This window comes from Pipra filicauda, unplaced genomic scaffold (assembly GCF_003945595.2).
Source record: "Pipra filicauda isolate LSUMZ 115617 unplaced genomic scaffold, ASM394559v2 scaffold103_size3290846_pilon, whole genome shotgun sequence".
Taxonomy (NCBI): Eukaryota; Metazoa; Chordata; class Aves; order Passeriformes; family Pipridae; genus Pipra; species Pipra filicauda.
This window is the reverse complement of record NW_024103474.1, coordinates 2,291,006-2,316,078: the sequence shown is the minus strand read 5'-3', so window position 1 is coordinate 2,316,078 and position 25,073 is coordinate 2,291,006. Positions and strand designations below refer to the sequence as shown.

Here is a 25,073-nt window from a genome sequence, read left to right as displayed (position 1 = left end):
TTTCTCTTGGCAATTGTCTTCAAGAAGGTGCAGGGCTGTGGATGATAAGGAAAGGTGCTCTGCACCTCTCTGAACACCTTGGTGCTTTGACCCTGGGCCAGAAGGACTCCATAAACATTGGCAGGAATATCAGGTAGGAGACTTGGATAAATCACATGGCAGGTGATTTATCAGTACAAGCCCTTCCACCCAAGCAGAATAACTTTAGGGGTTCTGGTTTCCTCACAGGGCTTTTCTGTACCCCTGTTCAACCTTGCTTCTCCAAATGAAACACAACCAGAGCAGATGACAAAAGTACAGTGAATGATCATCATCATATGCCAACCTGTCACTAAAACTCGTGATTTTACTCTAAAAGCATTCCCTTGAATTTCTAAACTCCTGCATGGAATCAAGCAACTGCATGGAAACCTTATTGCTAATTTTTAAAAAAGACAATATTTGCCACCAATGATGACAGAGAAAAGCTGGGAGGCATGAGCTGTGTATGCCCCCAAAGGTCATTGGCTGGACAAAGCCCACACAACTCACCTCAGCTCTGCCTCCACAGGCACTGTATTTTTTAAAAATAAAAACATTAGATCAAATTTTGGGAGGAGGCCTTGATGTGGGATTTTTTTAAGCCAATCCTGAACAATGCTGTTAATGCAGCAGAACTGTGCCCAGAACTCCTTGTTTTGGATTCCCATCAGCAATCTCAGCTTTGCTTCCTCTGAACTTAAGCCCAAATGCATACATTTGCCTCAAGGCAAGGGAGGAAGCTCAGGGCTTCCCATCAGTTATCAACAGCTCAGGAAGGCCCTTTCAGATGATAGCCAGCAGACCCTGTCAGGAAAACCTCCTGAGAGATAACCCTCAAGTCCCAAGTCCACAGGGACATTTCCCTTGAATGTCTCATGACTCATATCCATGTTCCCTCTGACTGGAGTTGCTGAGCTTTTTCCCATGTTTATGGATCCACCTTCTGCAGCCATCCATGCAAGAATGCTGCACAATGAAGAAAATTATTTCTGTGTCTGTGGTGGCCCTTCCCAATGGATATTAACTTCTAGTTGTGTTTCTGGGGCTTTCCTACCATACGGTAGCCTGAACTTCCCCCTGGAAGCAGAATCCCCAAGGAACCTGTTACGTCAAGGACTCCCCTGCATTACAAACAGCTCAAAATGAATCTGAGATCCACCAGACCCACCCTTGTCTTGTGAGTACCAGCTTTACTAATGTTATCCAGCAGAAAACATCTTTGCTGTTCCTTACGTTTCCATCCCACTGGCACAAAGACCAGTTAGAGGAAACTTCCCATTTTTCATGGAGCAACACAGAGAAGACAAACGATATGGATGAATAAATGAGGTGCCACCTCTGGAGTACTCCGTCTCTAAGGATCAGCTGTGCCATTGATGGGGTAGGGAACAAGTCCATGCAATCAGCTGATTGAAGGATAAATTAGGACTCCAGATTAAAGCTGGGCTTTGAAAGGAGCAGGTTGAAGCCAGGCCCACCGATCCCACAGAACAGTACATCTCCATGTTTCTAGTCTCATCAAGCACCAGCTTTAACCTTCCCTGAGACAATGCCTTGGAAAGAGGGATGGGAAGATGCCCTAGGAAGAAGCACAGCTGTGGATGCCTTCCTGTGAGTTAGAATTACCCCACAAACCTTCCCCTGGGGTCTGAGCCCCTCTACCTGCACAAAAAAAGACCACATAAACAGTGGAGCACAAAGCACTGAGTTAAAATTCTCCAACCTTCTATCTCATCTGTACTTTCAGGCATCAGACACGTTTGGGCCTGTGTTCTCTGGGATGGTGGTTCTCCATTGTGGTGGAGAAAGACACCATTATTCACACGTTATTCCATTTTCTTTCTCTTTCCTCCATCAGTGTGGCTCCACTTCTAAATGAAGAAGGACAGTGGGAGAGGTGAGTGGCTGCCACTCCTCTGTTGGCATGTTTAATTATTTGCAGGCCTCTAAGACAAGACAGTTATTGTGGAATCCCCCCTACCCTACTGGGACACTTCATAAGTTTTAGGCAGCTTTCCAGTAAGACCTTCCCCTTTTTATAAGGAAATATGCTTGTGTCAGCAGCAACATGCAGGAGGAAAGAGGAAGAGAACAGCTGAGTGGAAAAGAATTAAAAAAAAATATTTCCCTTCTTATTTGAGTGACAGAACTGATGAAGCAGTCATTTTCTGGAGAGTTTTGCTGCTTAGGAAAGCAGAAGAGGGAATCAATGCAACAGTCTGGATACTCAAATTTTGGAGAGGATGAAAGATAGGCAGAAGTTTGAGTCAGAGGTGGCTCCTGGGGCACAGCCTCATGGAAAACAGTGATGCACTTCTCCCTTGGGCTCATCTGTGACAGCTGTTTCCAAGTGTGAAGAGGCTGGGAAGGAAGCAGCAAGAGGGAATGTCTGCCCCTGTGATGCAGCAGGGCTGCCTGGTGACAGCCACTGTTCTGATCAGGTGATGAGCCTGGGCTGTATCACACTTTGGGCACAAAGGAACAGAAAAGGAAGATTGATGCTCTCAAACATTTCCAAAATTAAAGAAGGCTTTTAAACCAGAAGACATCCAACTGCAGCTGAAAGAAGTTAAGAATCAGGGTGGTGCCTCTGTCCACACTGAGCTCTGTCTTCCAGGCTGGGCTGTGCTCTCTCCCTGCACTCACTTGTTTGTGCAAGAGCAGCCACTGCCCTCCATGCTCAGATGAGACACATGGGAGCCTCTGGATGCTGCAGTGTTTCCTTCCCTCCTCTCTGAACAGATGTCCCTTACTGCTCAAGTGCTCGTTTCTCTTATTCCACCTCAAGCGAATAAGCTGGGAAGTACTTTGTAATTCCCCTCTTTTTCATCCTTTGTCTTTTCCTCCCAAGCCATAACACAAATCCTTCTGCACGGCAAAAACCTCAAGGAAGAAAGAAAAACAGATTTGGACGTCAGTGTTCAGCTCCAACAATCCTGGGAGCCAGTTCTGGAAATAGTCATTATCTAATGAATCACCAAGTTTCCAGTGCACTTGTCCTTTACAAAACAGAGCTGCAGACACATGCTTGAGTCATTATAGTCGTGTACCTCCCCAAGAAGTTCTCAATAACATTTTAGCTGACCAGACCAGCAGCTCCTGGACACACAAACTCTTCACATTTGTTCAAGGAAGACACTTTACAGCACGAGGATGAACAATCAAGTACAGAGATCACATAACACAAGTTCTACTGTTGCCCTGGGTGTTTCTCACTGCAGAGTACTGGAAGCTCAGGGATGCTGAGGCCACTTCCCTCATCTCCCACCTGCCTCCACTCCTCCTCCAGCATGGCCTGGGATGGGCCTCCTCCCAGCACACAAACTTTCATGGTTCTCACGTCTGCTGCATCTCCCCCAGCCCATAGCAAGAGGTATAAAAATCCAAATTAGGTTACAGGTTCACTGTCATGTTTGAACCATCAAATCAGAGCCCTGAGGTAACATCACTGAAAAACAGGTAGCACAAAATCCCTCTTTTCTCTCTCGATGGCCCTGCAGGCCCGTGGAGGCCTCTTGTGAAATCACAGCATTTCTGTTGCTATCCTAAACTATCAGAGAAGGCTCCATTAGACTCTTACTCTTCCTTATCTTCCATTTTAGCCTTTCAAATGTTTCTTCTCTTTCACCAAAAATAGGGAACCTTTTGGAGAAAAAAATCTAAAAGGGAGTTCTTTTTCACAGAATAAATAAAATGCTCCAGAGGTGACTCAAAACATTTCACTTCTCTGTAAGTGGGTACTCACTGCCTGATAATGTAACTGTTTCATGCCAAGCCAGACACCTCAGTGATTACAGAAATCAACACAGTGTCTCAAAGTAGAGAGACCTAAATTTCCACTTAGACCAGCTGAAGATGTGAGCTCGTGGCTCTGAACACAACTGTACTGGAACCCAGACCTCCAGGCAAACAACATCCACCAGCAGAGACACTTCATGTTCGTGCTCAAGTCACCTTAATGATCCTACAAGCCTTCCCAGTAGTCACCCTTTTATGAAGGGTTCTATACAAAAGTTTCCAACCCAAGTTCTGACACTGAAGCATCTTTCCAGTGCTCTGGCTTTCTCTAAATTAAGTCTTTAAGACTCACAGGTCTGTCCACTCCCCACAAGGCCCCGTTTTGTCATTCAAGACAAGACAAGCCTTACACAGCTTGGATCTCCAGGGAATAAAATTTCCAAATGCCACCCACAGCTTCTGACTTGGTAGGGCAGTTCACCCCTCCAACAGCAGGACACAAGAAGGGAGATGGCAGAAGACAATATGGGGTGAATTAGGGTGAATTCCAGCCTCCAGGAACTGGGCTGCCTCACCCTGGAGTAGAACAGACCCACAAAGGCATCACACATTCCTCTGGATGCTGCTGCTAAATGCAAGAACAGAGATGAAGGGATAGAAATAAAATCAACAAAACTGAAATTACATCCAGAATGGAAAGTATTCCACAATCCTTACTGGGGAGCTGTTGGGAAATATACTTAAAACAAACGTATTTACCCTGTTACAAAGCAATGAATTGCCGAGATGATTGTAAAAGTTTTCTTTAAATTAACTTCTGGGAAACTTAGGGACCTCTCCTGATGGATACTAAGTTCTCATCCCACGTACTGAACTAGAGGAAGACAAAGATGCTGAGTGTATTCCTTTGATATTGCTTCTTTTGAGTTCAATGCCAAATGCAGACACAAATTTAACCCGATCTAAAACTCAAGCAGCTCCCTTCAGCTTTACTTCTAGTTCGTCAGTTTGGTCTACACACATAGCAAAGAAGATACCTTACAGCCCTAAAGTTTTTATGGATGTTATTCTGCACCTAAGTAAATGTAAATGAAAAAAGGAGTTTTGGGGGGGGGATTATTTCCCAACACGCAACCATCCAAATACGAAGAAGAACCGTTCAATGAACATTTAAACAAAGACTCGCAGACTTACCTTCTGACTCTGGCAGTCCGCTGTGGGAGTGAGGCATGCTGCTAAGAAGAAAAACAGCAATCCAGGAGGATGCATTTTCATGCTTTTACAGGCAGGACCCCTTACACAAAAGGGGTGGTGATAGCAGCTGTAATTTCTGTAAGATAACACCGCCTACTAAGAATCAGATCCAAGACAAACCAGAGGTTAAAAGTAAACAGGGAGAGAGCATTTTTGCACTGTGCTTTTTGGCTGCAAAGCCTTCAGAAATGGATCTGCTATTTCTAGTGTTATATCTGAGTCAACACAACCTTTTTCTTTCTTTCTACTCTTTTTTTAAATGCACAAGCAGAACTCCTTAGTAAAAGGTTTACTCAAAACAGGAACATCTACGGATTTCCTCTTACATATCAGTTCAAAACAGAAGGAAGGAAATCCTTAGTTTTCAACTAATTGGAAAGAAAAGAGGTTAACTGTGTGCTTAACAGAAGGCAAATCCAATGGGCAAACTTAAATACCATGAATTCATGAAGGGTAAGTTAATTTCCTTTTACCACTGGTGTTAACATGTCCACAACATCTCAAAGAGAAGGTAGACCCGACCACTGCCTGTCCCAAAGTTTGCATGAGCAAAGCAACATGAGTGATGGGCTGCACTGCAGAACAATAACGAAGTACATTGTATCCATCAATCAAGCACTTTGGGGAGGCTTTGATATTTATTTAAAGTATCTGACTTTCTCAGCAAGAAAAGCATCACATTTTGCAGGTGCTATGGCAGCGATGGTAAAATATATCATCTCCCAAACACTCTGCTGACAGCTTGATGAATCCAAGGAGCTCTTCCATAGCACTCAGAATAGGAAAGTCCCAAAACAGGATTAAAAGAAATACATGCTAACCTGAGGTACAGTCTGCAATTTATATTCTCCTTTTGAACATTACAAAGAACCAGTAACTGCTTTTTAACAGATTTTACATGGCCTTTGTCTCCCTACACTGCCAAGAGAGCCCACTATGCTGAGCAGTCTAAAGATCGCTTCTGTTAGCAGCAAATCCTACTGAGCAATGAGGGACCTTCTCTTTTGAAGCCATTAATAGCACATGAAGATGCCTAAATGAAATCAGGACAGGGAGTTATTCTTGTGCTTACATAAAGAATGAGAACATTAATATTCTTTTGCCCCTACGCGCACACAAAGACACACATGCTGACATGTAAGAACCGCTGTACTTACTAGTGCCGTCAGTTGTGCTTTCCTTCTTCCTTCATCCTACAGGGAGAGCCAGCATGATGAAGAGCCAGCCCTGTTATATATCCTGCACTAACAGGAAGCAGATAAGGCACACAACCATCCACTGCAACCCATGTGAGAAGTACCAGCCCACAGCTCCATACGACGACTCAGCCCCTTGTCCTGCTACAGGATAACTGCAGCCCTGGGACTTTTGCTGCCCAGCTGATGCCACTGCCAAGGTCAGAGGGTGACACAGCTCTGGAAACCATCTGGTACCTGCAGATCTCTGAACTGAGGCACAGGCATCATAGCTCAGGCCAGTTCTGGTGGGATGGCAAAGTCACAAGTGGACAGTGGGGACACTCTTGTAGAGGGGATGATCAGCATGGAAGCTGTGCAGTGCTTTCTTTGCCTACAATCATGGCCCCGGACTGGCCAGGGAAACAGAGGAATGAGGCTGTTTTTCTGCTCCATGCTGCCTGCTGGGCACCCACAGCTAAAACAGGCAGCCTGGAAGGATGGTGATGCTTGTTGATGGTTTTTCCAAGAGCTGGCTGTGTGACACAGGGATTAAGTTGCCAGCATCCACACACAGCTGATAAGATTTTAAGGTGGAACTAGCTTACTCTGAGGCACTTGAAGATGCATTGGCTCCTTTAATGAATCTTCAAACAGTTTTCTAAATGGCTCAACACTGAAAATGGTATAGGGGGAAAAAGGACACACAAAGATTGTTTCACTGCTGCTTATCATCGCTATTATCAAAGCTTTTCACTGCTGCTTATCATCACTGTATCTGACCTACTACAAGGGAACTAGGAAGGGAAGGGAGAGAAAGGCTTGGTGAAATTCCTGTCTGAATTAAATAAATCAGATTCACAGCAACATCAAAAGGTTTGCAGCCAAATTCCTTATCTGACCTGACCTCAATTAAAGGCAAGCAATACAACAGCAATACACAGGCTAAAAATGCAAACACTGAGTAGTGCCATTGTACAGCAGCAGAGCATAAACTGAAAAATCAAAAGGTCATCTGTAATCAGAAGCTGCTTTCCTGATCAAGCAGCATAAATAGCATGTTTCAGCCACTGCATATGAGCTGCTGTGAGAGAATGGAAACTTTGCTCATCACTGCTGCTGGATCTGGAACATCAAAATCTGCAACAACTTTGGATCTTCATGATTCTGGAAATCAGTAAGATGGTGAAGCACCAACCACCTCCAAATTAATGGGTGGCCAAGAGCCATTACTAATGCTCAGTGCACAGTGGAAAGATGCCAATGTGCTCACAGTGGCAGTTCAGTTGGTAGTGTCACTGAAGATGGAAACACCAGAATAGAAATAGCACAGGGAGCAAAACCGAGCCAAACAAACACAAATTACTGCTCCATTTACACTGCTCCCACTCTTTTCTGATAGATGGATTCCTCCTAGGCAGATGGAATTCTCATGGATTTTCTCATGGATGACATCAATAAAAACTTTATGCCTTAGAGGCAAAATGCATTGGATCAATTGTTTGTATTCCACTGTTTTGTCCAACACCCTTCGAAACTGTCAATAAATAAAACCTCAGTTCCCTCACTCTTTACTTTATGAGACCAGCTCACACACACAGGCAACTGCAGAAAGTACTTCAAATCCCCCAAGTCTCCCAAAGCAAGATCCTGAGACCTGTCAGAGAGTTCAACATCTGATTCCTTCTAAACCATCCAAAATGTACAGAGGAAATACCTAGTAGTGCATTAAAAATAAAGCCACGGGACGTGCTATGTCACTAGCAATTAAAGGAATATGTGAGACAGGGAAACCCGGGGAAAAAAACCTTCATCAAAGGGAAAATTTATAGGCAAGACTTGTAAAGATCTGATGGCAGAGCCCACAAATGGCCTTGTGCAAGCAGGGTAAAAGGGTTTCATTCACGTCCTAGTCAATGTTTGATTGAAATAGGATTGTGCAAATCCAATTTTAAAACACACAGTAGGAGTTCTCAACTGTCTGCCAGTGTGTTTATCTGTGAGGTTTAGCATGTGGGCTTTTATTTGTCTTGGAAAACACAGAGGTTGATTTATCAGTGAAGCGTCTCCTGCCCACATGGCAGAAGGTGGCTGGTTTAGCAGTGTAAGTCTCAGAAACATCATCTTTAAATTCTGGCCCTGACACTGACTGCTTCAACGAAACATTAATCATTTACTTTGTGGGCTGAGTCTCCTCAGTCACCAGCAGACTGTTGGCAAGCAGCAGGGTTCAGGATTTTTCTCTCTGTCTTTTTGCTTTATGTATTGATGAAAGGTTGGGCTCTAAAGTAACTTACCTAAGACCTGGCATTTTTTCTCTGAATTGATATTCAGAGTTGAGAAGCTCCTGGCAAAAATTACTCAACCTCCTTAATGGGAAGAAAAAACAAAACAAAACAACAACAAAAAAGCCTGGATAAAGGCAAAGGATAAAACTACAAACCCTTCCAGCCTCCCTGCCTATATCACATGCTGCATTTTAAAATGCTGGGTCACCAGCCCTGTTCTGTGAAGTCTGTGCAGCCCTGGCCAGCTTGGGCAATTTCCTGCTATTGAAATCTTTTGTTTAAGCAATCTTTACAGAAACTACAGAGCCAAGGCAAGTGATTTACCACCCAGCCCACCTTGCCACACAGTTTCTGTGGGAGCTGACCATTTGGTTATGTCCAGGGAGAGAATGGGACTCTTGTTCTGCTCTTCTGGGAAAGAACATTAAGTCCCTTTGCTCTGAATTGTCAGTGTGTAAGAAGGCTGTGAGTCTGAAGAGGTACTAGCAAAGGATTCAACAGGCCAAGCCAGAAGTGCTTGTGTGTAGGAAGAGGGCCAGCTGAACCACACTTATCCAATATACACCTCAGGGTCCTGCTGAAGAGACGAGAACACAATACTCTTTTTTTTTTTTTTTTTTTTTAACTCTTGGTAAGTTGGGAAGGAAGAGGAATTTTAAAGTTTGCTGATAAAAGCAAAACCACTGGAAGGACTGCACAGCTAGTAGAAGTCTGTTTATCTTTCTCTCACACACACACACACACACACACACACGTGCAATGGTCCCATTCCAAGCAGACAGGTAGGGCTGTCTGAGCACAGTGCTGTCGAGTGATTCAGGAAGAAATTGTTGTGGCTGCTTACATCCTGTTAGTCCAAAACCTCAAAGGGCAGCAGTACCAGTGTCAGTACATAAATGCTGTAAATGTGGCCTATTTCTTTCTCTTGACTCTCAGTTCCTTTACATGTTCCCTGCAGTGAAAAGCAGCTACATATTCCCTTCTCTTGGTTTTAGTTTTGCACCTCTCCCATTTATCAAGCAGCACTCGGTGCTGGGAGAGTCAGACACTAAATTCCCCACAGACATTCACTATTACTTAGAAGTCTGGGCTGTTGAAACAGCCCCTCTCACAGTAGTAGAGTGTTTTCCCATGGAAGTGCTGCTTAACCTTCACACGCTGTTATCTATAGGGGATAGAAAGGGCCTGTAATGTGCTGGACTAAAGCTAGAGACAACAGATTGCCAAGGGTTGCACTAAATGTCTGCCTGAGAACAGCAGGACAAAGGTGGGAGTTGGGATCCCTCTATCTCAGCATTTTCAACGACTTTAAAGATTCTAGGAGTTCTCATCATCCCCTCTTAGAGACCTTAAAGACTGAAGCACAAGGCCTTGGTGCCCAGCTTACCAACTCCAGCTGTTCCTCTTCATGCACCTGTTCAGGTGGGTTTTTTGAGTGCTGGCCACAGTCTTTCTTTAGTTTCTTCTGAGTTTAAGGAATTTCATATCCTCCACTTTTTCCACATCAATTTTTAGCTTTCCAAGTTACTAAATGCCCTTAATTATCAAGTAGACAGCAAGAAACAGAAGCCTGTAGTCTTCTCTGAGCCACAGCTTCATGCTTTTCCTTGTGTTGCTGCTTCTCTGCTTAAGGTTTGGTATGTTTGAAGATAAGCACCACAGAAGTAAGCTTTTTGATCAGAGACATCCAAGTAAGAAGCAGCAGCTTTTTGTGCTACTTCAGTTAAAAAACCCCTCCTTATCCAAGCTGACAAGAACAGGAAGTCAAGCCAGAGGGGTTGATGGAAATACATCACTGTGCAGTACATCTGCAGCCAGGCTTACCAGAGAGTGCTGTAAAAGCAGCATGGGAATGGACACAGGACAGACAGGATGCAGGTCACTGTCATTTCTTCTTGCAAAGAAAAACAGTTTAGCTCAGGTCAGCACCTCATTTACTTTCCTTCCTAATGAGGTTCATGTGTGAGTTTTTCAATTGTAATACAAGGGAAGTTTTAAAACCTTTGGCCAGATCCTTGGCAGATGACACTGAACATAAATCATTGCCTGGGACTTCTAAGAGTGGCAAATATCTACATCAGCTGCAAAGTCAGGCTATGGAAGTCTGGGATAGTTCAGGAGATACTTTCCTGACTAAGATCTGCCCACCTGCCTGTGCATGTATCTGATTGTAACTTCACCTACTCAGATATTGCCTTAATGTTGAACAGGGGTTGAAAGCTGGATTGGAGTAAAAAGGGATTACTAAAGAGAAAAATGCAAGGAGGGCTTTGTAGTGCTCTTGCAAAAGGAGAGGAAGAAACCAGGGCTGTTCTGTGTAACCTCAGCTGCTTACAAAGCGACTTCATTCTGGTGATTTTCTGTAAAAACTGTGGCAAGTTCTGAGAAATCTTTATGAAATGAAACTATCAGCCATTTTATAAAGTTCAAGATGAATGATTGTGCATTTTCAAGAACATCTCACTCAAATCCCTATATTTAGATCAAAAGATTACACTAAAATTAGACAATAGAGACAACAGGTTGGTGCTGAGGAGTGACAGTGCATCAAATTTTTCAGTTTAACATTGCACTTAAATGAACAGAAATGTACACCCACAAAGCTCTAACTCCAGCAGGTTCTAACACAGAGCACCCCTCCTGTGGGGACAGGCTGAGAGGGTTTGGGTTGTTCAGCCCAGAGAAAAGGCAGCTCCAGGAAGACCTCATTGCAGCCTTTCAGTGTTTAAAGGAGGCTTTTTAAAGAGGGACTTTTTATGTGGGTAGGTAGGGATATGACAAAGGGGAATGCACTTAAACTAAAAAAAGAAGAGATTTAGGTTAGAAGTTGGACTCTGTGATCCTTGTGGGTCCCTTCCAACTTGGCATATTCTGTGATTCTGTAGCTCTGAGAGCACCAAGGGTAAGATACTTACTGGAAGAATCCAGACACACTGCAGGACATACTGAGCATTTCATTGATCTTAAAATGTGATTGGTGCTTAGCAAGATCTCAAAGGGGAATTGCTTGTGTTTCCTGGATTAATAATCTGATCCAAAGGGACAGATTCAATGCTTTAAACAGCTGTGGACTTAAAAGAATTTCAAGTTTAATCACAGTTGTGGTTTTTTTCTGCAATAAAATATGAAAAAGAGCCCTTGCCTGCTCAAACTATGTGATAAGCAGGGGATTATCATTGCTTACTCTCATACAAGATTCTCTGATATCCACTAGTGTATTAAAATACATTTAAACAGTTGGTTTTTACAAAGACAGAACTCATTTCTGTCTCAGGCACAAGGCATCCCCCAGGACAGGCCTTACTTATGAGATAGAAGCAAGGCTGACTTACCCAGAAGCAATGACAAGAATAACCCCTACAGGAGAGGCAGAGATGTCTACTCATGTTGGCTCAAATCCCAGGCAGTTTCTAAGGACTCATTACAGATTCCCTTTGCATTCACTTAAAACCATAAGCCTCACAGTAAATGACCTGTTCATCTGGGAAGTTCTCAATTGCTTTTGCAAATCAGACTATTCAAGCTGCCACAGGCCCCTCCTTAAGTGTTACTATGGAGAATTATATCTAAGTGATTAACAGAATTACTTCAAAAAAACTAGTGAAGATCTAAGCTTTCTTTTAATTATATTATCCCTAGGATTTTTAATTTAGGAATTAAGCTTAAATGAACATAAGTAACTCTGAGATTTCAGGGAATAGAAAAGCTCTGAAGTACAGGAAAATTCAGTTTTCCCCAAGCAGTACCTACTTTAACTGTCCAATCAGTCTGAGCTTAAGGGGTTAGGTTTCCTCTGCTAAACTGAGCAGAGCTGCACTCAAGTAATGCTCCTCACCTTTTTTCTTGCTTAGGGAACTCCACAGAATCCTGCAATACAATCTGACTTTGGCTGCCTCTGTCTTTGTCATCCTTGCACTGACTGCAACATTCCTGGCTTCTGGAGTCCAAAAAGCACAGCCAAGCTCCGCTTTCTATGCAGCAGCACAGAAAAATACTCCGTGAAACCACCAAATTCCCAACTAACCACTGTGGACTTGCCTTTCTTGGAGAAAGCTCCTAACTTGTTTGGACCAGGCCCTGAGCAATCCGTTAGAAGTTTGCCCTGTTTTAAGGTTGACTGTTGGACCTCCAGGTCTCTTCCAATCCAAATTTCTCTCTGTGGTTTTTAAGGGGCATCAGTTTTAAGCAGCATCAGCTGGCACAAAAGTATCCAAACTGTTCCTCCCTTCTTAATATCACTGGATACAGAACATTCTTTTTCAAAGTCTCGATATTTGTCTTCAAAATAGTGAGTATGGATTTTAGTGTCGTGGGGGAGGCTAAACTTTGTTGGGCACAGTAACACTCAAATAAAAGATGACAGCTTGGAAGGCAAATCCCTGGTACCTAGTGGAGAAGCAAAAATACTTGAAATAAATCCTCCTTAAATTGTGTTTAGAAGCTGCAGATCCTCAGTTTCCAGGACTCAGATGTATTTCTGGACTAACATAATCTTGCTATAGTAGAAAAAACTATTTTCTTCTTTCATCTTGCTGCATATTCCATACTTTATAATGCACTCTAGGAACATAATATGTGCTGCTGAACTGCCATATGGTATCCTGCAAACACAAGATATAAACTTGAATAAAAACAAGGTCAAGAGAAAACTGTCAAATTACACTTTATTTGTATTGACAAGATAGGCAAAAAGAAAGACTTTGTGTTCAGAGATACAAATTCATTATTTGCTGACAAAATGCTCATATACCTATGTTGGGTATTTCCAATTTGCAGATGATACTGAGGGGATCTTTACCAGGGAATTCTTTTATCCTAGGGTAAGGAAAAAGAATGCCTATGAAAATAATTTAATAAGAAAATTTTTTACCTGTTTGTGGCTCAAATTTCACTGCTATGTTGAAGATTGGCAGCAAATAATTACATATGGCCTCAAAGAAAAACATATGTAAAACTGTAAGATCATTAAATAATAAGCATTAGCAGCATACCCAAAATACTTCTTGTACAAAGAACATTGCACTTGAACGTACACAAGCATTTACCCTTATTTACACATTAGAATTTGTATAGAACAGCAAGACTGATATATACAGAAGAACAGTGGAAACCTTAACAGCCCCAGACGACAGTATTATCTAGTGTTGACTCCTTAATTTTTCCATACAGTTTCCCAGGATGTCTCATGATTTTTTTTTTTCACTATATACTATTGCATAAAAAGTAGACTGTACAAGAAGTTCAGTCCCCAGTTAACACTTCAGAATATTTCTGTGTACTGCACTATGTATGTTCACTGCACTAGGGAGCAGGGGAGTCCAGGTCAGCTCCTCATGGAAACAAAGAACTTGAAAGGTGCTGTTTACCTAAACACTGTGCTTTACCTTATAATACACACTGAAATCACCTGGCTGTGCAATAACTACCCTGTGAGTTCCAAAGGCAGTTCCCTACCACACAGGATCTCCCACTGCCTTGCAAGCAAGGAAATTAATTTCTCCCTGCTTTCTGCACTTGGGATAAAAATATACCACTGGATCTCTCTGTTCTTGCTGCCTTCTTGTTTAGTATTTCCACTTGGGACACTAGCAGCTTCTCCAAAGTGATCCAGTGTTAAATTCTGCATCAGATCCTGATCCTGAACATCATCAAACACAAATGTAAGGGCCTGTGGATATGTCTGATAACCCATAAGTACTCTGTCTAAATCCCGGATTCGCCGTCCATCTGCAAGCTGATACTTATCTCTCTTTGGTGGTTCCTTAGCAAAGTCAGGTAGTGGGTAACTGATATAATCTTCATCAAAGAGGAACAAATCAGAGCTGGTCAGTATAAGTGTTTTAGGTTGAAGTGAACTAGTGTTTTGAGCAGATCCTTCACCGTGATTTACTTGGAATGCCAACACATACAGAAGGATGTTGAGGGATGGAAGATTAGTCAAACCATCCATCTTCTCTGCCACTAGAAAAGCAAGGTCCCCAATTTCCTCTTCATTTGGATAAATAAATTTTACTCTGCTAGAGTGAATCAATTCATAATTCTCCATTTTTCCTGCAAGAAACATACATTATTATATTTTAGTATTATATAATACTTCCTTAATGTATCAGGATAAGCAATAACCTTTGACAGACAGAAGAATTCAAGTTTTGTATCTATTCACATGTGCTTTTGCTCATATACAATATTTGAATAATTATATTTGGATTGCAAATCTGTACTGGAGTCTTTTCTTGCATTATCAACATACTTTTCATACAATTAGTTCAGGTGATGGCAGAAGTTAGAGGAAACACAGCTGGATTCTCAAATCAAAGATTATCCACCTCCATACCAAGTGACCTCCTCTGCCTCCTTCCCACTCCCCGGTTCTGAACTCACTGAAAGCATTATCAGATCATTGAATACAGAGCCCCTGCTTTCAAGTTTTTCCACTTTTAATCACTAGAGTTTAGATGAAGCCTTAAGTCTGATGCCCAAATAACTCCTGACATGTAGGAAGGATCACTCACCTGTGTTTTTACTCCCAAATTCAGAGTAGAAGTCTTTGTCTACTGGCTCAGGTGAAGGTGTGCGTGCAAGCAAAGACAGAACTGCCATAAGCTGCTGGATGAAGGTGTGAGTGTTGTAGCTGTCCCTTGTCAGGCAGGTGACAATGTGATCTGCAGAATGGCCTGAGGAGAACACAGAATACAATCCACTCACAAATCCATACGTGGCATTATCATTTCTTGAATCAACATGCAGCTGTCATCAGAAATGACTTCTTGCAAGGATTATTTCTCCTGAAAACATGCTTCAGTATTCAGAAATCTTTGAAATCCTTGAAAACAACAATAGAATCCTTACAAAGCCCTTAAAAATACATAATATAATTACTCTTCATTTAAAATATGAGGTACACTTATGGTTCAACTACAGCTCTAGGGAATTCAAGAAAAAGAAGCAACAAAATCATACACTCTTCCATCTCACTAATAAAGACAGGAATCCATCTAACAGAAGACTAAACCAAAGCAGGACTGGAAAAACTTCAAAGCACAAGATTTACTCACCAGTAATGCGGAAGTATTGGTCAAATAGGCCAACATTTACTGACTGCAGGTCATTAAGTTTTAGCACAAAGCAGCAAGAGAGGTGGAAAGAACTGTTTTCGCAATCTGAGTTCTCCTTGTTCCAAAAATCTGTTTTGAAAGTATACATACAATGAAAATGTAAAAAAAAAATTATTCTGCCCATAAACTTAATTTTTATATTAAAATCCTACACTTATCTCACACTTGAAGAAAGAAATTAAGAAGAAAGTGGGTACAGTGGCTAATCATTTCTCAAGCAATAAATACACCTGAATCTCCTTGTTAGCAGCATTTCTTGAAGCAGCTGTCACATACCAGAGTTAAATCAGCAGATGCATTAACAATCCACTTGAACTGAATGCACACCCTGAAGGTCACTACTGCCCACTTACCATTTTGGTTATTAAAGGGCCTTTAGCTGCCTAGGTGATGGTAGGGACTGTGAAATGACAGCAAAACATGGATATAGTGGCAGCTGGAAAGGTCTGTCTGAGAAGCAGACGTGACTCAAGGCCCTGGTTTTTCAACATAAGTCTTACGCAAATACTTTGCATACAGTAAATTTTGCCACTGTACCCCTCAACTAGGAGGTCCCAAGTAAGATTACTGACCAAAACTGGTACTTCAGTTGAAGACTAACACATAGACAGGGATTAAATTTGTAACCTTATTAAAAATAACTCTTTTACCTGACTGGTGCTCATCAGCATGAACAAAAGAATCATCCAACAGAAAGTAAATAGCTTTTGTTGAGAGAAGAACACAAGCCATCACTTCCACATTGGGAGTCTTGTAAAACAGAACTGAAGACCACATAAGATGTCTCAACTCTTCATTTTCCACCTAGAATGTAAATTTTATTTCATAAATCACTTTTGCACTTTGATATTTCAGATAATTTCATCATCTTAGAGGCAACTTTAGACTACAAGAGAAACAACTTCAAAATCTGAAGTATCTGAACATGCAAAGAGCAGAATTTCACCTCAAAGCTGCTAAATGAGGCCACAATAGCAGCCACTGAAAATAGCTTGTGTTTAAATAAGAAAATTATTTTTCTGTTGTGGGCTAATTGTTCTTTTTTTTTCTGACCAAAACTAGAAAACTCAAAAATATCTCATGCATAAAAAAGACTTTTTAAAACAGACACTGCCAACAAAACTTTAATCAGAGGAGCAGTGGCTTCCCAAGCCTCAAAAAGTCTACTGGGATGCTACTGAGGGGTTGGATTTAAAGATCCTCAAGAGAGGACAGAAGCACAGGTGCTGTTCCAACCAGGCACCTTCCCAGTTTCTATCTTGATGAGCTTACTGTGAACCCTCAAATGTCACCTGCTTTCTTTATCAGCTCCTCCTGATGTAAAAAGAGAAGCACAACTCGTAACTGTGCTTACTTAAACTTTGGAAGGGAGATAAGGGAATAAAAAATGTCTCTATTTCTCAAGCTTTTCAACTCATGTATGTACTCAGACCTCAATGATTTATCACTCAAAAAGCCACATCCTAAATTTAAAGTAAGATTTGTACTTTTAAATTTGATGGTCACACAGACTATAAATACATTTTTCAGAAATTAGGTTTATCTGTCCTTATTTCTGAAGTACCTACAGCCACGAACATGTACTGCAGTCATGCACCATACTACAGAAACAAGTCAGAATATTTATGTTTCACTCCTCATAGCTTCATTCCTTTTCCCACTCTAAAGAAAAAAAGAGGAACATTCTTGGAGCAATTGTGTCTTCAAGACATACACCAATGTACTCTCCTGTTCTGCATCACAGATCCTGAGGGCAAAATATGCCTGGCAGGATCCCAATCACTGTGGCAGGGAACCCAAAAGGGACTAACACAAACAGATTTTTGATCAAAACACTTCCAGGTTTTGCAGAGCTCAACGCTTGTGGCTAAGTTTGATCAGGGAAGTTCTTTTTTTAAAATACTGTGCAGCACAGATAGTTCACAAGGCATCTTTTTATACACCTGGGCGAAGGCACAATACCTCTGCAATGTTGCCATGGAAAAACTCAACTAGGGCACTTCCTTTCAGCCCAGCCACATACTGCAGAGACACGGAGACATGGAGGTGAACAGGGATCTGGTTATCTTCTGTTATCTTCTGCACAAGAAACTCAGATGGATATAAAGATGACAGTGTCAGATGAGGCTTGCAAAAACTAGAAGAGATCCAGAAAACACATACAAAATGTAAGGAACTACAGAGCTTTTCCGCATGAGAATTAATATTTATATTTTGTTAAAAAATTAAAGCCAGGCAACTTCCATTTTTAGCAGTTTAAATTATTTATCTTGAGCATAGCTGTCAACCTGCCATGACCTCAGCCTGCAGGCACGTGGAATAGGAAGTTTCCTTCCATAAGAAATTACATTTTACATTGCAAAACCAAAACAGAAACAAAAAAAGGCAGACAGGTACAGTGTAGAATAGCCATCCACACATACTTCAGACCAGCAGAATGCAGAAGCATTTAATCAGTACTACAGTCCAAACCCAATCACGACAGCTGCAAACACACTGGTTAAGCCACACCAAGCACTGTGCAAGAGCCATTTTACAGGAATTATTACCTTGCTGACTGACTGTGCCTGTTTGCCTCCACAACGTGATTTCTTACAGCATCAGATTTGCTCGAAGCTTTGAAAATAATAATAGTCTTAACATCCTGCAGGAGTGTCCTTAAAAGACTGTAGATTCTTAGGAAGTGGAATTTCTCATGAGGTAGAACAAACACTGCTGTAACAAATCTGTATCCAACGAGCAACTCCAGCACGTGTCCATCCAAAAATGAACCCTTCTGCTGGATGGAACCATGAGCTGGATGCAACACTAGTGATGCTAATGGAATTCTGTTCAGCTTAAATACACTTCCCAACTCTTCCGTGCCTACCCATTTACCTGGCAGTAAACTGAAATCCACCTTTACTATGTACAAATGCTGGGGTGTTAGAAATATCCAACATGGATGGATCACACAGGGACCCTGCTCAGAGGATTTATACACTGAAGAATAAAGTGCAGAACACAAAACATTTTTTGACCATTCTCTGCTATTGCCAGCTGACTCTGGTTGATGCAAGATTTCCTGAACATTGGTTTTATTCCCACCAACAAGGTATGTTGGGAAACAACCTTTTATTTCAACATCTTCTGCTGAAATGCAATTCAATTCCATAAGCTGACAGAGGAATTCTTGGAGGTTTGCTTTTCCACAGTACCATGTGGAGCTTGGTAACACTGATGTGTAGTGTTGAGAGCAACAAGCGTGTAAACAGGAATAAAAGTCTTGAAGATTCTGGGAGTCTGAAACAACAAACAAGCAGTTGTCACTGTTTTTCAGCTTCAGAGCTAAACAGATTTCTGGCAGGAGAAAGCCAAATTCTGTTAGATCAGTGTATGGCAAACACAGCATTAATTTCAAGGCAGAAGGGATGTGCTGGCAGTTTCCTCTCAATTCCTGGTGAGGAATCTCAAACACAGCTAGCATATCATCAGTCAGAACCAAACAGGAAGCAAACTGCCTGAGTCCTTTATGAATGTGGATAGAAAAACTCCAGAGAATTTTGACTATATCAACACACTCCACTGCTGTGCTGTCTGATGACTGAGGATCTGAAGCAGTGCTGAACTCAAAAGTCTGATCTCCTTCGTGAAGTCCCATTTCAAAATATCCATCTTCCTTGTCTGTGGTAGTGGAATTACCTGGAGAGCTTCCTTTATTCTCTGTGAGGGAGGGGGGAGATTTCTGCACAGTCTGCACTATGGAGGCAGAAAGGTGCTGGATAAAGTCCTGGTTTGTGGCAGTGTAGGACATACAGTTAAAAGGCAGGATGACGGTGTCACAGGGGTCAGGCACCGCACAGGGTTCTTCCTCTGAATGCTCCAAGCTTCAAAAGAGAGAAGAAGCTTCAGTAAGTACAAACTTGAGCTTAAAAACAGCCATGGCTGCTACAATTCATGGTGCTGTTTCTCAGATCTTTGAGGTTTACTCTTGTTAACACTGTTAAATCAGTGTAATTTTGTAAAACATCTCTTTGTACTGCACGCAGTCATTGATTTTAAAAGCTGGTAGTGTATAATTCCATAGAAAGTAAAAACTAAAATGGTTGTCATCTTCCCCTTTCCCACTCCCAGTAAGCACATCCTTATTAGCTAAAGGACTATGCAGTACAGCTATTGCTGGTTTTGAAACTGCCAACTGCATTCCAGGGTTCAAAGATTAAGAACACCATAAAATTGATTTTGATTCCAAAATCCAGAGGCAGAATACAATGAAAGAGACTGTTTTGCCTTAAAGGCTGGGTTTAAGAAAACAGCACCCACTGTTATTACACAAAAGCTAACAAGGATTTAAACTAGAACTTATTTATCTAGCTTACCACATCTGATGACCACTTCCATACTCTTTGCGTGAATCCAATAGACAGGCAGGTGCCTAAGGAAAAGAAAATAATATCACAAAGCTGTCAACTACTTAGACTTCAGCACACATGAAGAGCAAAGTTAATGCTGGCTCACACTTTTTAAAGCTGGCCAGCTTGCTGCAAAATCCTGTTGTACTGGCCAGCTGAACAGCCATCCTTTCAGAATCCAGAAACACTGTTTGCTTTAGGTTGGGCATTCAATTAAGGCAGAAAAAGAATGAACTTTGCTGCTGACTTGAGAACAAATTTAATCTGTGACTCATAGACATTTCAGCACACTACAAATTTTTACTGATTTAGGGTAAAATGAGGCAAAAAGGTAAAGGAACTTGACAAAGATCAACTAAACTGGTAGCACAGGAGAAGATATCCTCAAGTCTTGCTGTCTCATTCCTTGAAAGAGTGTTTCCAATACAACAAATGAAATTACAGAACAGAAGTTATCAAACAGGAGGAGATTGGAGAAGACAAATTAAGGCCATTGTCTAATGACAGGGAGAAGGTTCTTCCACTCTACCAGTAAGAGAATCATCTTCCAAAAACTGGTATTGTAATAAGATGACAGAATTCTTATACTCAGTATATAAATGGCTATTAAATGATGTGATACCAATACTGGGTAAACATCTCAAAGCCATGACATGTGGCAACAGTCCTCTGCAACTCTGGTAAACTTGGATTACGCTTTTAATTTATAAGCTGAACCAAAACTCCTTGACTCAAATTTGGGGCTGCCTCCTTTTCCATTAGCTCTGACAATAAAAAAACTCCTTTGCTATGGATTACTACAATAACCTAAGTTTAACACAAAAAATAAGTTTGCAAAAGCTGTTAAAAATACCATAATTACCTGATTTTTACAACTGGAGTCTGGTATTTCAAAGCATCTCTGGGGAATTGTATGGTCTGTAGGAGTCAAACAACTGGATTGCAAAAAACTGTTGGCTAGGACTGTTTCTTCACAAATTATTTCTAGAACAAATATAAAGAGCTCTTTAAATCACTGACGTAAAACCAAAATGAATGTCTAATGCCAGACTAGAGATGGCAATCCAAAAATCATGCAAAAAGAAAATTCCTATAAGCAGCTCAAGTCCCACTCCCACAGATAAAGGTAACTTCAAATCCTGCCAAACAAGTGGAATTAAATTTGTATAGTCAAGATCTAATCATAAATCATTAAAACTAAAGAATAACTTCACACAATAGCCAGGACAAAAAAGCAGGCAGAATTTTAGTTTACTTACAGAAGTAACTTTAGGTGCACTGAGAGTTGCATTAAAAGATTGCTAAAGCTCATTTTTCAAGCTAACAATCAATTTAAATCTCAACATCTGGTTTAAGAAATCTTCACATGATTCAGTTTTAACTGAATTAGTCTGTTGCCAGGCTGGCAAAAACACAGCATAGCCCTCTATGTGAACTTTGTACATGCTCTCAAATTTCTGTTGCTTCAAGAGAACAAGTATAATATCTGTGTACAACCTTCACACTCAGATCCTCCGGTCCCTCAAATGCCATTTGAGATATCTCACTTTATTTGAAACCTTTTTCAAGGATTCAAAGCTGAATTTCCACTAAAAACTAATCCTGAGTGCATATAAGCCAACATCCTCAGGGACATTTGACTTTTTGCCTGTTTGACATTCACAGCATCGCCCTGACACAACAGAGCAAATCAATTTTCAGTATTGCCACTGAGCCAGCCAGCTCTGGGATTTAAATATGCAAAGAAACAGCAAAGTTACAGTGTGGATATGGTGTCTGGCTGGAGCATAAAAACTCCTGCATGTATCTTTCTGGCTGGATGGTAAAGTTCAGCAAATCACATCAAACCATCTCATGGTCAGAGGAAACACAAGAGGTATTTATTATTTGAACAAAATACTGTGTTAGCAAGAAGGAAACGCAAATTGACGGGAAAAACAGAACATGACAAGCATTATTTTTGGTTTTCTGTTTCCTATATAAATATTTAATCTTTTTCCATAAGCCATTTGCCAGTGACATTGAATATGAATAATATGTTACGGAAACAGATGGTGTCTAGAAAATGCAGAGAAAACAATTCATAAAACAGCACATCAGGAAATTAATTCCATTATTCATGATTTAACAGTGAAACTACTTGCCTAGCACATCTCTATTTTTTAAAATAGATTTCTCAAAATCAGTATTTTGAAAACAACCCTTGATAGTAGATACATAGCAAATATTCCATTTTTATTGTTAAAACTGAGAAATAGCTTGCCACAGTCTCTGTTTTCCCACTATTTATAAAAGCCTTTCCGAAAATTCTACTGAAGAAAGCTTATGGGAAAGGACTACAGTACATAAGCCTTAGATCTTATATAGTCTCTCTATAAAACTCATAAGTTCTTCAGAAAGTTCTGTATTTTCTCTTCTCCAAAGACTCATTTGATCCTAAACATTTATTGTAATAGAAAAAGACAATTGATGAATAACTTAAGCAGTTCCAGTGGTTGCTGACATGCATTTTTACAGCAGGTCCTGTGTAAAACTGCAGGTTGTTACACAGTTAAAGGATTGAGACAGTTTGTCAAATGCTTAATACTTTAAAGCAAGCATTGACTTCATTTTGGAAAAACTGGCATTTTATCTGCAGATCAAAAGTGATCTAAAAAGACTACAAAAGGAAAGTACATGAATAGCAACCAGCTCTGCATCGAGGTTTCAGTCCCTTAAATCAAATGCTGTCAGAGCAATTCCATTTTTCTAGAGTGAACTAAGAAAGCTCTACTGATTCTGCAGAGGTTACAGCAATGGATCTTTTTCAGTGATCAAGCTTTTCAGAGATGTTTCTCTCCCTCATCCACCAATCCACTGATTTACTGGTAAGAGGAAGCTGTGCCACGCCGAATGATTGAGAATAAAATGCCTGCTCTTTTAAATGGGTACAAAGTCTTCTCTCACTGTGCATATCCCACTGCACTTTAGCTTTTCAATTAGACAAAAGCCAAATCCAAGAAGTATCTATCTCTTATCAGTTACAAATGAACATTCACATTAAGTCAGTCTTACAGCCTCCTGCAAAAAAGGAAAGTTAAGTCATTCTTCTAAATTCTGAATGCAACTACTCTTCTGAGTTCCTAATGCAACAGGCATGTTTATTTGAAACACACAGTAAAAATACTTTCAGGTAAGGTCAGCAGGTACTGCAGAGCACAAATGATGTGCTAAAATCACCACCTCAGCTAGAACATGAATCCCACAACTGTCTTTTACTCATCTCCTTTTTCTACCTTCCTTCTGGTGTGACAGAAACGCAGCTCTTCCAAAAAGCAATAACGGAGGACATGCTGCTTGAGCTCACATTTTGCAGACCAAGAAGCAATTTTAAAATATGTCTGTGTATGCCACGGTTTTACATTATGGCATGTATCTAAAACCAGAAAAGATATCTAGTTTTCTGCAGGTGAGTTCTCCAGGATGACACAAAAGAAGCCCTGTATCCAAAATTCCACTCCAGTTAATTAACACTACAGGGAACAACAGGTCAGTTCTGCTCAGTCACATACACACAACTTTCACTTTCAAAGCCAACACTACCAGGTCTTTCTGCTGGTCTTGATAAGCCCTATATCCATGCACATAATATTCATGTATATCAATGCAGCTTAGAAAAGCAGAACCAAGAGGCTCAGCCCAGCAGCACGATACATACATGATTACCTTGGCTGGAGCTGACAGGACGAGGCAGAGAGGGAGAGGAAGGACGAACAGTAAGAGAAGAACAGTTTGATTTGGAGCTGGCAGCAGTGAGCCTGGAGTCCTCACTGATCTAATAAAGAAAGTATGCAGCAATTAAAGAAAAAACCTCAACACACAGGACACATCAGATCCTGAACTAAAATAAGTCTACCCAAGCTTTCTCAGTTTTAGTAAAAAGAAAATTAGTGCCAGCTTTTTTTTATTTTTGGGGTGGGGTTGGTCACCTCCTCTAAGTTTCAATTTTCACACTAAGTGGAATTCCACTAAGAATTCATTTAGAAAAAAGTCATTCTGATCACTGACTAGTCACTGCATTGACAGAACTGGCAGTTTCACAAGCCAAAAGGACAAAAACAGGATTTCCACATTGTAGGGATAGAACCTGTTCTGTCCATAAATTTATTACCAAAACAGAACCAACCAACTACACAGCACACAGCCACACACCAGAGAAGGTAAGGAGAATTCAGATTTCTGATTCTCTCCCACTGTTAAATACCCACAAGAAGGAAGTTTGGGAAAGTCATTTCAGTACTCTACAACACAAGCAGTAAAATCACAGCTCTGCCATACTTATATGAGATTTAAAATATGGCTGTTAAGGTCAAATGTAAATTCATTGTGTACACGATTAAGTCATTTTATCTTTTCCTCCCACTTCCTCTCTCCCAAGCCAGCATAAAAAGGAAGTTCAGATAACTACCAAAACTGCATTGAAAACTAAATAGGAAAAAGAGACAATCTTAAAAGTTCATAACACAATAAAGCACAAAAAGCATGAAAACTTCAATGCTAAGGTAAGTTTAGTGAATTCTGCTTACATCTAAATTATGCAAGTATTTTTGTAAGCTTCTTTTGTATACAGTACATTCCATTTCTCTCACAGCACCAAACTCACCTTTTTATCAGAATTGCTCAGTTTGTATTTCACCTCCTTTGCTTTTTGTATAGCTTTCAGAACTTCCACTGTGTCTAGTTCCTTTTCTGTGGTAACAATGTTATCCAAACAAACCTAAAAAATAGTTAAAACATCTAAAAGTATTGAAAACAAGGCACCTCATTCCACTTACTAATGGAATAATTAAAAATTACCTTTGCTTACTGCAAACTATGTGCATCTTTGTAACCATTACACAAAAACAATTACCATATTAGACCTTGTTCCAACATGATGAATCTAATGCAAACTCAGGAATGTTTGGTAAGCTTAATATCCTTCTAGCACAGCTGTGTTTCAATATTAACACACTGTTACCTGATGAAGGCAGGGTAAACTTTCATTTAGATCCAGGAGCACAGCTGAATAATATTAATACGGTTTAATTCTCTAAAGATCTTCTCCAACAC

General features: G+C 40.7%; 2 protein-coding genes across 4 annotated transcripts in view; both read right to left on the bottom strand.

The window, feature by feature from the left end:
* Positions 1-12,512, bottom strand: part of STAB1 (stabilin 1) — a 60,397-nt gene extending 47,885 nt beyond the window's left edge. The window contains 2 exon segments of the mRNA XM_039379020.1: positions 4,954-5,089; positions 12,312-12,512. Of these exon segments, the coding sequence (XP_039234954.1) occupies positions 4,954-5,034 (81 nt within the window). The 5' untranslated portion in view covers positions 5,035-5,089; positions 12,312-12,512.
* Positions 12,513-13,122: 610 nt separating this feature from the next.
* NISCH (nischarin) overlaps positions 13,123-25,073 on the bottom strand; it is a 28,992-nt gene continuing 17,041 nt past the window's right edge. Inside the window, exons 12-21 of one of the 3 annotated variants that reach the window (XM_027727184.2) lie at positions 24,625-24,738; positions 23,688-23,796; positions 20,845-20,966; positions 19,950-20,005; positions 18,141-19,457; positions 17,554-17,728; positions 16,242-16,395; positions 15,532-15,660; positions 14,989-15,150; positions 13,123-14,527 (exon numbers count right to left, since the gene is read on the bottom strand). In XM_027727184.2, coding sequence (XP_027582985.2) covers positions 13,899-14,527; positions 14,989-15,150; positions 15,532-15,660; positions 16,242-16,395; positions 17,554-17,728; positions 18,141-19,457; positions 19,950-20,005; positions 20,845-20,966; positions 23,688-23,796; positions 24,625-24,738 — 2,967 coding nt within the window. In that variant the 3' untranslated portion in view covers positions 13,123-13,898. Of the gene's footprint in view, positions 14,528-14,988; positions 15,151-15,531; positions 15,661-16,241; positions 16,396-17,553; positions 17,729-18,140; positions 19,458-19,949; positions 20,006-20,844; positions 20,967-23,679; positions 23,797-24,624; positions 24,739-25,073 lie in introns of those variants that run through there. The other 2 variants (XM_039379001.1, XM_039379003.1) reach the window with 2 other exon arrangements.